Source organism: Xenopus laevis, chromosome 5S (genome assembly GCF_017654675.1).
Source record: "Xenopus laevis strain J_2021 chromosome 5S, Xenopus_laevis_v10.1, whole genome shotgun sequence".
Taxonomy (NCBI): Eukaryota; Metazoa; Chordata; class Amphibia; order Anura; family Pipidae; genus Xenopus; species Xenopus laevis.
The window spans coordinates 23,637,586-23,652,193 of NC_054380.1; the positions used below are offsets into that span (position 1 = coordinate 23,637,586).

The 14,608-nt window shown below is 36.1% G+C and overlaps 1 protein-coding gene across 35 annotated transcripts in view; it reads right to left on the minus strand.

Moving 5' to 3' along the window:
- The window catches only part of LOC108717747 (neurexin-1), an 830,073-nt gene that overhangs the window by 26,728 nt on the left and 788,737 nt on the right, over positions 1-14,608 (minus strand). Inside the window, exon 1 of one of the 35 annotated variants that reach the window (XM_041564322.1) lies at positions 5,696-5,743. The exons of the other annotated variants lie outside the window; for them this stretch is intronic. Within the exon in view, the coding sequence (XP_041420256.1) occupies positions 5,696-5,728 (33 nt within the window). The 5' untranslated portion in view covers positions 5,729-5,743. Of the gene's footprint in view, positions 1-5,695; positions 5,744-14,608 lie in introns of those variants that run through there. 35 annotated transcript variants of the gene reach the window in all.

Genomic DNA, 14,608 nt, shown 5'->3' on the forward strand with positions numbered 1-14,608 from the left:
ATGAACATAGAGCTTTGGGTTCAATTTTTGTCCCGCAGCATGCTACAGATTTAATGTACAAGGGTTCTTTCCTATAGATGTAATCCTATGCTGGGGGATTGGAATGATTTATACATGTACTTTAATTGACACACTTGTGTAAGGCAGAATTTTAGCAGTGATACAACAAATAAATTAAATGGAAGATACACATAAAAATAAATATCATCTTGAACACAGAACTGTATATCTATTAGATTGTAGTGCAACCATTCCTTGAATACCTATCAGGGTAGCAACATAAATCCAAAAAAAACAGGAGCCACACATTTACGGGAAGGGGCCCATTTACTAACAATCGAAATTTCTATTTTTTCCACAAATCTCAATAAAACTTGTGGGTTTTCCCATAGTTTTTAAAAACTCTAAAAACTCGAGATTTATCAAGTGTAAAAACTGCAAAAACCTCTAAAGCAAAACTTTTCCGGGCAAAAGTAGTCAAGGTCCTATAGAAATCTGTAAGAGCTGGATTGATCTTTTTCATCAATTCGGACTTTTAGAGGTTTTTAGCTTTTCTCGGCTACGAATTGTCTGAAAAATTCTAATTATTAGCACATTGTTCAGAGCTTTTTTCATTTATACTTTTTATATTCAGATATTTTAATAAATTCCATGACAGTTGTGATTTTAGGGTTTATGAGTTTAGTTGTGATTTCAAAAACCTCTAAAACCACTAAAATGAGAATGCTTTTAAATAAGCCTTTACGAGTTACACAGATTTTATTTATGGAAGTTCTTTTCTTTAAAATCAGATTGCTGTGTTCCGCCAGAAACAAAGTTTCACAAGGACGGGGAAAACAGAAAAGAGTATATAGTGTAATACTATATAATCTTTTCTGTTTTCCCCATCCTCATGAAACTTTGTTTCTGGAGGAACACAGCAATCCGGTTTTAAAGAAAAGAATTTTGATCAGGCAGAGGAGAGCCTAAGATTTGCTGGACTTTGGGGATACCTAATCTTCTTGGGACTCAAACTTATATATTTGGACTTTTATTTATGGAAGTGACCAACATTTTGGGGGGCCCAAACCTTGGTTTGCCTTTACCAATAAATAGCCTAAAGGTTTTTCAACTGATACACTGCTTTTTATTATTTTTGATGCTTAAAAAATTTATAGTTTGGACAAAAAATGATGACTTTTAAGCTGTCTGACTTAAGAAATGCTGGTGCTCTTGTTCAATGTAAAAATAAAGTAAAAACCATGATATCAGTTTAATTTCTTTCTCCCGTTCCCAAAAGGTTTACTCTTTTTCCTGCAGGTGTACAGAAAATTTACTATTGATAGTATCATGCCTTAGGCTGGCCCATGGAAAGAATCCATAATTATAGATGGTTCTCTGATACAAGTTCTCCATCCGAGAAAATAAAAAAAGAAATATTTCTGGCAGTATTTTTAATTTTAAAGAAATGGATTTTTACCCTCCAATCTATTTTTTCAGATTTAGCTTTAGATATTCTGGGATTTGCAGTGCTACTTTCTGTTTATTTAATGACATTGCTTTAAAAGGGGTAGAGTGTGACTCTTAAGGGTAACCTTGGAAGGTTATTGAGTAGTGCAATACAGTACATGACTGCTATTGCAGTATTGGGAAGAAAGCCTCACAGATCTAGTATGCAACATTTTTCACCAAGTTTCACCACTAAAATAACACCCATAGACTCCGATAGGTAAAAACAATTATTGCGCATCCAAAAAATGGGCAAATCTATTTTTGGCGAAGGCAAAAAGGATCAGATTCGCCCATCAATGATTCTAGCATTTCAAAAGTACAGATTGCTTTACTCCCTGAGCAAAATGGCATTGGCCGGTGGATGTCTGATGTGTCTATTGACGCAACCCACTGTGGAAACTCTAGAACTACTGCCAGGCCCAGGGTGGTTGTAGCTCCAGGATTTCTCAGTGTCAGTTGGTTGAGTTGTTCACTACTATTTATCCTGAGAGACAAGAGGGACACAATCTTAACCCATATGAAAATTCAGGAGCATGAGTGGACACAAGGTCAATAATAAATGGTTTTAGCATGTGCTCTCCATTGTGTCCATTTTGGAGCACCCACAGTTGCAAGTACATTTGTAAATGACTCCTAGTCTGTATCCCTGGGCAGACAAGATAACAAGTCGACTGAATTTCACTTGGCTAAACAACAGGTATTAAACAGCATAGGTTGAAGTATACCAATCATAGGTATGTGGGATAATGAATAGAATCACAATTATTCCAACAAATATGTATAATTTATAGATAATTGAACAGAAGGCACACACCACATTTTATTGGTTATAAACTGTGATTTTGTCTGCCAGTTGTTGTGGTTAAACTTGCTCCTTCTATTTGAATGAAAATAATGAAGAGTAGGACACATTGTAGGTTAAATTGAACTTGTATGTATTTCTATTTATGTTCAGTTCTTCTCCAATTACTAGGGATGCACCGAATCCAGGATTTGGGCGGGATTCGGCCAGGATTCTGCCTTTTTCAGCAGGATTTGGATTCGGCCGAATCCTTCTGACCGGCCGAACCAAATCGGAATCCTAATTTGCATCACAAAACAAGGAAGTAAAAAAAATCCCCTTCCCACCCCTAATTCGCATATGCAAATTAAGGTTTGGATTTGGTTCGGTATTCACCTGAATCTTTCACAAAGGATTCGGGGGTTCGGCCGAATCCAAAATAGCATCCCTACCTATAAACACATCTTAAAAATCATTAAATCTAACATCATATCAAACATCCAAAGAATATCTAATAAACATTGATGTTGCCTTTGCTCCAAACAGAGAAATACAGCCCCTTTGGTTCCACTACAATGAATAGTGATCAGCATATGGCACCATGTTGAGCCCTAATGTTGCTTTACAGTCTATCCCATGTGTATGTTGTAGGCAGCACAGTGAGAGAGAAGAAACTATTAGTACTTTCTACTCATTGTGACATAAAGATTAATGGCGTGAATAGGAGCACCTATACATGTGCATAACTAGGCATTATGTTAATGTATGATGTTAACATATAATGGATACATATCTTGCAATTTATAAATCAACCTGAACAAAAGGCATTCCTACATCTACTTTTTAATGGCCACAGGGAAAAATATTCAAATCTGTCTTCCTACTGGGAACTGTTTCTGTGTGTGTCAAATCTGCTGTCACTGTGAAATTTATATAGTAAAATTCAAATCCATATTGAAGAACTTTTTACAAGCATGTCAAGGAAAAATCTACATCTACAGGTTATGATTTATAGATCCAACTCCATTTGCACCACTGTTTCGGCTGCAGCTGTATGTCTTCATTTACACATAGGTGAACAAGACAGAGCTTTTATTATTTCCAAGGGGTGAAAGAACATTTTACTCAATGCTTTCCTACCACTTTCTCCTGCTTTCTCCAAGACTGCCCTCCCCACTTTAGAAAGCCTATGCCTGTTGTTGTTTAGTAACAATTTCATTGCTATTACTGTTTAAGGAATTTAAAAGGCAGAATATCATCATTTTAAATAAACTTGTATGCAGAATAGTCAGCGCTTGCCTGGTGTTACTAGGTAGTTGGCCACACTTCCCGCATGACAAAACCATATTTTATACACAAATTAAGCAGATTTAATGGAAATCTGTACCCCCAATATGAATACTTAAAAAGAGACATAAACCCTAAAAAAATGAATATGGCTGAAAATGCCATATTTTATATACAGAGCTTATTGCACCAGCCTAAAGTTTCAGCTTGTCAATAGCAGCAATGATCCAGGACTTCACACTTGTCACAGGGGGTCACCATCTTGGAAAGTGTCTGTGACACTCACATGTTCAGTGGGCTCTGAGCAGCTAGTGAGAAGCTAAACATAGGTTGACGAAAATTATCAGAAAATGAGGTTGGTCTGGGGCATCTTTGGAGGAACAGATCTTCCCTGCTAAAGGGCTGTGGTTGCCTTGGGCTGGTACAGAAGACAAAACAACATTTCTATCTACTTCTTTATGTAGGCTGTAGTTCTCCTTTAAACAACAAATAGTTTACATTATGTTGAATGGCATGCTATCTTAACAAACTGGAATATATATATGAGTAAAAATCCCCCTTTTACATCTTCTCCCTTGAGCCGCATTTCTTGATTGGCCTTTGTGCAGCCTCAGAGATCACCTGACCATAAATACTGCAGCTCTAATTGTAACAGGAAGAAGTGTGGGAGCAACAGACAGAACTTTGTCATTTAATTGGCTCATGTGACCTAATATGTATGGTTTGTTTGTGTGCACTATGAATTGTAGAATCCCAGGGGGTGGCCCTTAGTTCTTAAAATGCCAATTTTCTATTTACAGTAGGATTTTCCAATGGCACATACTACTAAAAAAGTATATTATTACTTATTGACATGAAGCAGGGTTTTACATACAGTATGAGATGTTTTATGCAATATATTGTTATCGAGACCTATATTGTTCAGGGGTATAGCATTCCTTTATAGAGACATTTTATCAGTGGCATTTTCTAGTATGACTGAGTAAAAAAAATTAACACTATGCAGAAAATGCTTAATTGTAATGATTTGAAATGAAAAATAATACATGTTTCTGCCCCAGAATTTGTATTGAAACCATGTTGGTTCTTTAAAAAACCTACATCGAATATGATTTGCCATGAATGCTGGGGGGGGGGTTTAAAAACGTACAAGGCAAGATGTCAGCTCATGACACAAAAACACAGTGGCGCACAATTTTTAAACAAGTGTGCGATATTAGTTGGAACATTCATCAATAATACCTACTAATTTAACCACCTTGGTAAGAATAATAGCTATCGTCATAATGGAAGGAGGTATATCAACATTTGTGCAACATTCCCACATATTGTCTTGTTTGGATAATGACATAAACTAGCGCAGATTTCATGTTTCATGAACTGAAACTCTGTGTCTGCTGTATATCTTATATACTATTTACAACATCGTTTTCATCACCATTATGAAAAGAAAACAATGCATATACTATACACTAAGTAAAAGAACCGATAATGGCACCGAAAGTCCTGCACTCGGTCTATTCATGTTAATTCACCGATAAATAGGCTGTATATTGTACATTACACAGTTATCTGTTAGACATTATATTTACGCATGCTTCATTGCTAAAGGCATGCAGGTGACATACACAACTTTTATCTCTGCCAACGGTAAGAAACAGAGAAAAGAAGGTTACGCTTGTCTCTAACAATCACTAAAATGGTCAGAGATGAAAGCTTTCTGCAGATATAATAGGATTAGCCATGCAGACCATCTATCAGAAGCTGTTTGTGTCTTTGCTGAATTTACCACTGCCTGTACATCGCTGGGGCAGACATGCTCTATAATAATCAAAGAATTCTAGCAGGGAGCAATGTCTCCTGCTGAAAGCTTCAATAAAAGCGGATCTGCTCATTCCCGGCACCGGGAAGCACAATTGAAAGCTATAAACCATCCTTGCATGCACAAATGTGTTTTTTTTTTTTAATACTAATGACATGCAATCGCTTCACATACATTTTCTGTTTTACAGATATTAAAAAAAGCAGGAAACCCGTTCTCCATGTTGGACTATTTTTGTCTTGTTAAACATGTTCAACCCTGCATGCTGCAGTGCTTGCTCTGTGCTCTGTATCGTCAGTGATAGAAGAAGCTACCTGGGAGGATTCACAGTGCCATCTCATATCCATGTCTGCCTGGCTACCCTGCGTGCTTAAAGGGTTTTTTTCTTAATTCTTAATGGAAATCCTAGGAAATCTTAGTCCATCCTCTGAAATCAATACTGGTGACAGAAGAGCTCCCTTTCTCAGTAGGAGATCAGGATGATAAATTGTCTGCGCATATGCCTGGCCTATCAGTGCCCTGCTCACAGATTGGAGACGGAGCACACAGGGAAGCCTCCATCTGTCACGTGTCATGGGGTACCCAATGGCTGGCAGCGAGGTGTTGAGCGAGATGCTGCAGTTTGCTGAGACGGTGAGATGGGCTGCAGATCATAGTCATGCGTTCTAATAAAGCAGCCAGCTTCTGACATACAGGTGCACACTTGAATTAACAGCCTCTGCTTTGTTGGGCAACCCTACTGCTACCTAAGCATTTCACATAAAACAGCAAAAACAGGTCCTCCAAGTTTAGTTATTATTATAGAGTATAGAGTTATTATTACTCTTATTCCCAGCATTCCAGTTGGAATGACGATGGTGCGTGTTGCATTTAACTCCACTTGGAAGGTAGGCAGTCTTGGGCAGGTAAAAGCAACCAAAATTGGCACACAGGAAACGTAAAGAAGTTTCAAAGATACTGTTAAATCTACAGCTCCCATGATCCTTTCTTTGTCAATGGATTCTGGGAATTATAGTAGAACAAAAACTGGAAAGTGGCTCCCACACCAGTATTTCAGCACAGGACCCACCATACCCAATGATAGCCCTGGCCTTTTACACGTAGAACAGCCAGATAGACCCATTTTTTAGTCTTCAGTGGAGTAGAATATTTTGTACCCAAGTCAAATTCTCAGGTTAATCAATGCCAATTTTTCAAAGGTTCAAACATTCTTGTATGCCGATTAGAAAACATGAATTCACTACATTAATATTCTCTAAAAAAAAAATAAAGATTGATGATTTTAGGTGCTTACGCTGAATTCTGGTTCTTTGCTTACAATCTTTTGAAGTGCTGCAGAAAATGTGAAGCAAATGCTTTCAAATATTGAATAAATTGTGGAGTAAATGATAGATGCACATAAATTCATGTCAGCAATACATCTTTGCTTCTTTCAAGATTCATTTCACACATGGTACATGTTATTCATTCTTAGATGAGCCAAATTTAAGTGGGTTAAAATAGCGACTACACAGTGATCATCTCAGTTGTCCAGGGTAGGGATTTGAGAACCGAAAAAAGAAATGGGATTATTAGAGGTCCAGAACTTTACATTTCTTAATTTTAGAAAGCAGTCTGTGATGATGACTTTTAGCACATATTATTCCAATAAAAGTTACAGTGACCAAACCAGGGGATTACCACAAATAAATGTTCATTACTGACTGGGAAAAGCAGCTTGAGACCAGGATTGTTGGCCAGAAATACATAGTAACATATACAGTAGATGTTTGTGTTCAAATTTTTGTATGTAAATAACATATATAGACTTTCATAACTGCTACATGATCCAGGGGAAAGGGGAAAACCCATCTGAAGCTTCTCCACTAAGAGGAGGAAAAAAAAAATTCTTCCCAGTCAATGGATCTACTTTTGACTAAGGGGCAGATTTATCAAAGGTTGAGGTGAATTTTAGAATGAAAAAAAGCTATTTTTTGTGTACTTCGACTAAGGATTAGTCCAAATTTGATTCAAATTTTAAAAAAAATTTAGAAAATTTGAATATCGAAATTTATCATGTACTGTCTCTTTAAAAATTCGACTTTAACCATTTGCCATCTAAAACCTGCCGAATTGCTGTTTTAGCCTATGGGGGACCCCCTAGAACCTATTTGGAGTCAATTAATGGACTTTGAAAAATCAAAGTTTTTTTGGGGACAAACAAATCGAATTCAATCGAATGTACTATTCCTTCTATTCATACAATTCGAATTCGGCCAAATACGGACCTATTTGATCAAAAACGTACCTATTCGACCCAAAAAAACTTCGACTTAATATAGGTTGATCTTTTTTTAATTCGAATTTCGAAGTTTTTTCAATTCGAAATTCGACCCTTGATAAATATGCCTCTTAATGTTAATTTCAGTAATGTTTGGATTTTCCAATCCTTTTTTTGAAACTGTCTAATCTAATGTATCTGGCAGTGCAGCCACTTGGGGAAGCGAATTCCACCAATTCACATCACTTTGAAAACGTTTTTTTTAAACAATAAACCTCCTTTCTCCTAATCTGAAATGTTGACCTCATACTGTATCTGCTGGTTCTACTGCTAAATAAAGTATCAGAGAGGTATATTTATACATAACTATAATTCCCCATTAAGCATCCCTGCTCCAAGGCTCATAACCCCAACTTGGCCAAGCTTTCTTCAAATTCAAGAACTTCCATTTCCTTTATCAGTTTAAACCCTCTTCTTTAGACACTATTTTCATTAATATCAGCTTTAGTCACTGAATAACAAAACCACACTGCATATTCTAGATGAGGCCTTACTAATGTCTTGTAAAAAGGAAGAACGACCCTCTCATCCCTTTAAATGATACCCATTCTAATACAAAACAATACCTCTGTGAAAACAATAAAAGGCAAAGTAGGCTGATGGGGAATGGAAGCTATTCTTCACTTCTCTATTACATAAATAAGCCATAGAGCAAGACTAGCAGACTTAATTTCGTATAAATTATACGTCAAAATGTAATTTTCAAGATTAAAAAAAAAAAAAAATACAAAAGAAATCAATATACAAGTTGGACTAGATTTAAATACATGGTTGATTACTGGTGCCCACTGTCTCATGGTGACCTGGCTGGTTACTTTATTCATTTTGGCCTGTATTGATTCGAGGTTAATTTTTTTCATTTGTAACATGATTATAAAACAAGACTAAATAGTGGAACTGGTGAGCAACATATAGCAAAGTTGCCAGACCTTGCAAAATGTAATTAAAGGCCATACATCAAACTGTAGTAGGCAGAATGCAATACATTTTAGTTACCCAAACATATTGCTTTACCAATTAGAGATGCCATTAGTGAGTTATAGCACTCTTTTAGGCTGCTCATCTTGTTATTTGCAATCCTATTCAGAATTTCAGAATTTTCACAACCCAGTTGCAATAAAAATTTGATTTGAAAAGGCTGTTTGAATCAAACTGTATCATACAAAAATACCCATGAACCTTTTGGTCTGCAGGTATATATCCTATAGAATCCATAAGTGTGTGGGGGTCAAACTACAGTATAAAGAATGCTTTTCTTTAGCCATTGGAAATTATTTTACACTAAGCTGAAAAACTAAACTTGCATTGGATAGAGAGGAGAGGTCCAGATAGGCTTCATTTTCACTCCTTGAGATAAATTATATATATATATATATATATATATATATAATTTATTTATTTATTTATTTATTTATTTGTACAAAGAAAAAACAGGGATCCAAGACTCAGCAGGACATTTTAAAATGATTATCGAAATGTATTGGACTCTGTTACCAAGCCATTGTGTGCGCTACCATCTAATAGATTTATGATGATCCTGCTATGTGCTCACACCTTGTGCGTCATTCTGTTTCCCATTGAGCCAAAACTGAATAAAAAAGCCAGAGAATTTAATGGAAATTTCTTTCTATGTGTCGGTGCTGCACATTCCCCATTAAGAGACACACACGTATAATGTATTCTACAAGTGAATGCCTCTATTACACAAAATAGAATACTGAAGTGGATGTGTATAGGGGTAATTTGAGACAACAACTACAGATATTACATCTGAGTGAAAAGCAAAAATATTTTACCTTTTTCCTTCCTAATGAGAAAAAAATCCCCTTGCCTTTTTCCCTGTTATAATTAAACAGTAGCTTGTACATGATTCCAACTATGGTATAATTAATCTTTATTGGAGGCAAACCAATTAAAATGTTTATATGGTTTATTAGATGTTTAAATTATTTTTGGTAGGCTTAAGGTATGGATATCAAAAGAATGGAAAGCACTCAGTGCAGATCTTCCTAAATTACTGGCACAACTTATAGGTTCAAAGCTATAAATACGAATTAAGTTATTCAAGTATTTTGACTTTTACACGCCTTTTTATATTGCTTTTATAGCACTGTTAAAAAGTACTAATAGGCAATGTGATCTAGTTATATACCACAAATGGTTGCTTACCCAAGTCTGTAGAGGTCATTGACTTTGGCCACCTGAGGCTCATTTAAAAATACTCAGGAGCTGCCTGTCCTTTCACCTAGAGTTGGCTTGGTGTCTAAGGACAGAAGGCTCCATGGTTGACATAAGCTACAGTAGCTAGCACTTCCTAACTTCGAATTACACACATGTTAAGGGACAGGTAGAGGGTGGGAGAGGGTGACATAAGGATGATAGAACACACGGTTTTGCTCCCAAAAAATGCTCTAAATGTTCTGAAGATCATCAAGACAAAAAACATCTTCCATTTGTAAAAGGGACATCTGCCATTGACTTCTGCATGACTTTCACAGGTTTTAGCTGGTGTATTTTTTTTTAGATTTGTTGCAGTTTTGTCGCATAATAAATTCTGAAATTTTTTTGTTTACCACAAACTTTTTTGGATGTTTTGACCTTTAATAAATGAGTCCCCTTATTGTCCTCTAATATTTCCAGCTTTAAATAAATATACCTGCACAACACATCGGCTTTGTGCCAACTATTGCTCTTCCCACAAAAATAATTATTCACCAAATGCAAAAAGCCATCGCTTTCAACACACATATGTTTCTATTCTTCATGCATGCGCTAAATGATGAGCCTGAATCCTATCTTGATTGCTATTTTCCTGGAGTTGCGTTTTCTGACTAAAATACAATGAGATATTCAAAATAATTTGAGCAAATCACTAACTTGTAGGTGCAGTGCTTAATGCGGAAGGTTGGTGGGAACAAGAGCCCTAATTTGACATGAATGAATTTGCAATGAAGGTGTCTCATGTTAGAAGATAGTTTCCATTATGTTTCATGCGCTATTTTTTTTTTTTTAGAATAACACAGTGACAGATATTATTAATATTCATTCTTCAAAATACAGATGGACTTACAGAAGAAATTAGCAATAACTTTGATTTCTTTGGTGCCAGAGATTTATAGACTGGTTAATAGGCGCTGCTTGTCAAGCTGTATCCAGTCATGCAGAACATCTGCTGAATAAACAATCTGAAAAAATTTGAGTTTAGATTCATTTTTAGAATATCAATTGGGTTTTTATTAGTGATTTATTTCAAATACAAGGGCAAAAAGCTGTTTCTTTAGGTTTACAAACTATCAAGCCTGGATTGAGGAAAAACAAATATTTCAGGCTCAGTTGTGTGGTCTGGTCAGTTCTTGGTTATGGGACTCTCCATCTAAGGGACACCCCATATAAAAAAAATTATTATGCACTGCATTATTTATCATGTTTGCATTCATTATTATGAGACCTGCCATATGGGTTTCACTGTTGAGGCTAAATGAAACTTTATATTTACACCTCAAAATTACGCTAAATAATTAAAGAATAAAAAATAAAGAAATATAATTATGGGATCCATTATCCAGAAACCCATTATCCAGAAAGATCTGAATTACGGAAAGGCAGTCTCCCATAGACTCCATTATAATAAAATATTCAATATTTTTAAAAATGATTTCCTTTTTCTGTGTAATAATAAAACAGTAGCTTATACTTGATCCCAACTAAGATTTAATGAATCCTTATTGGAGGCAAAACCAGCCTATTTTGGCCTTATTTATCAAAATCCAAATGTTTCTGACTATTTCAATAAAAAAAAGTCAGACCAAACAAGAATCCACAATTGGACCTTATTTATTAATAAAAATGCACTAACACAAAAACCGAGTGAAAATCCGGATCTGAGTTTTTACCTGAATCACTTGAGTTTTTTCGGGCTTTTTCCCAAAAAGCTATTTTTTCGGATTTTTGCCTGAAAATGAAAAGTCCAAAATAGTTGGACTTTCAGGCTAATTTCAGCGCAGATCACAGAAACTTCCAAATAGGATAGGGACCTCTTCGTTTAACTTGTATACAACCTTGGCAGGTCTGAGATGCTGGATTTTTGGATTCAGACTTTTTCCATCCTTGGGGTTTTATAAATCTTGAAACATCTTTTTTCCACTAAAGAATATTTTATAGTAAAAAAAAAATAACCCCCTTAATGTTTAAATGATTTTCTAGTAGACTTAGGGGGTTATTTACTAAACTCCGAATGCAAAAACCCTGAGGATGGAAAAGTCAGAATCTGAAAATCCGACATCTCAGACCTGTCGAGGTTGCATATAAGTCAATGGGAGAAGTCCCAATGATTTTTTGATGTGCACTGGGTTTTTGTGCAATTCCCCGAAGTTTTCGGGTGAAAAGATCATGAAATTCGTGAAAATCGGATGAAAAAATTGTGAATATCTGATTTTTTCCTGCAAACCAAATTTTTTGGTCAATGTAATAAATAAGCATTAAAAAACCTGAGTGGATTTGATCGGAGTTTGTATCAGAAAATATTGAGATAAATTCAGACTTTGATAAATAACCCCCTTAATGTATGGAGATTCAAATTACAGAAATATCCATTATGTGGAAACCCCAGGTCCCAAGCATTTTGGATAACAGGTCCCCTACCTGTAGTATACAAGATGGCTCAATTCAAGTGTTTATAAGTGCAAGACAATCTTCAAAAGTATTATATCAGATTATATTAAGACACCACAAAGCAGTGACCTCCCTCTGTCAGCATACCTCATGTTAGCCACTCCTTCTTAACGCATTTCCCGTCATTGAAAACAAGATGACACCTCCTCTGATTAAGTGCCCAAATTGTCGTCTGCCTACCCCTAGCAGGGTTTGCACCCCTTAGTCTTACTCCCCTCCCTCCTGTCACCATCCCCTCCGTCACTTTCCCCTCCCTCCTGTCACCCTCCCCTCGGTCATGCTCACCTCCCTCCTGTCACCCTCCCCTCCATCGCTCTCCCCTCCCTTCCCCCACACCATTGCATTCTCCTCCACTCCGTTGCTCTCCCATTGCAGTCAGGTGCGCACATGTACAAAAAAAGAATTGTCATGCGTCAAAAAAATTGTCGACAATAGACCAATGCCTTTCACAGAATCTTCACCGTATTTTGGAGAAGCGAATCAAGTCAGATTGACCCATCACTAGCTGTGCTTGTTTTGCACTAATAAACACTTGAATTGAGCCACCTTACCTACATTTATTTATTTTTTGTACTATATGTTATTGGACCTTATGTCAAGGGGCAGATGAATTATAAGAGAATTATTAGAAAATGTCAGAAATGCCATATACAACAATGACCATTGCCCATAAATATTCAGGCTTGATACATTTGATTTTAGCTAACAATGTCAAAGCTCTTTTATATATTTCTCCTCATTGTGGTTCCTTTCAAGCCTATTCCTCTATTGTCTCTTATTCTATCATTTGGGATTTGGGAACCCATCTTGATGCTACAGTCTGATTGGCTGCTGCGGGTTACTAGATCTAATGCAAAGTTATCATCTTTTATTGTCTTAATTAGGAAGATAAAGAGACTCTCCTTAAATCCCAGGGTAATGACACCAAACCTCCTCATTCCTGTATCCCAAGCAGGGATTCTCAATGTCACCCAAATAATTTACATGCGATAAATCAGTAACTATTCGCAGCACATTTCCTTCTTTATTAATGTTCCTAAAATATGGTTGGACTCTGCTTTCCCTTCAGTATCATTCAGAGAATTGGGTTATGGCACATTAATATTAATTCTTTTGCTGACTAGTTTCGGGTATATTTTCAGCAGGCAGAATTTCATTCCTCAACCTTATGGAACAGGTGTCTAAAAAAAACCCAGATTACTGATGGTATCATTAAGAGAAATCCTGTGTGTATCCCATAGGGAGAATATACCCTTGAATCCAACATTGCTCATCGTTCTAAAATCTCTACCTTCCCATTACTGGAAAACTGAAATACTAATACATTTACATCTTAGTTCAGTCCATTTGTAATATTTTATGATTTATTTTCTTGTTGCCAGATGTGAAACATTTTTTTCTAAATAAAATGAGTGATGGCATCTTGAAAATGTGACTTGAAGTCAATTAAACCCATGAAACAGTCAGCTTCCAACTAAAAATAGTCAAGGGAAAAAATATAGTACCTTCCTAAAGAATTTATACCCTTAACCATTTTTCTCATTTATGCAAGAACAAATCATTGCCATTTTCCTTTCCAGCACTGAGACTTGAAGTTTGTTTTTCTAATGTGATATTGATAGCTATTTTTAAAAAATATATTTATATTTTTAATGTGATAGTGATTTATATTTAGCATTAAAGGACCAGTAACATCAAAAATTTAAGAAAGTTCATTTACAATTACCCTGCCCCACAGTCATGCTAAACAAATTGCCATATGTCTCTGTATTTTATGCTTGTACAGGTATGGGACCTGTTATCCAGAATGCTCCGGACCTGGGGTTTTCTGGATAAAGGATCTTTCAGTAATTTGGGTCTTCGTGCCTTAAGTCTACTAGAAATTCATGTAAACATTAAATAAACCCAATAGGCTGGTTTTGCTTCCAATAAGGATTAATTATATCTTAGTTGGGGTCAAGTCATTTTTAAAAATGTGGATTATTTAGATAACATGGAGTCTATGGGAGACAACCATTCCGTAATTCGGAGCTTTCTGGATATCGGGTTTCCGGATAAGGGATCCTATACCTGTACTGTATTTATCAGTAAAGTAGAAGGCAGTGGAAGACACATAGGTACCCCCACACAGTTCCTTAACTTGCTTGTCATCTAGACACACAAGTTAGGGAGCGCCCTACAGTGTTGACCTGGCCCATCAGGATACAGGTATGGGACCTGTTATCCAGAATGCTCA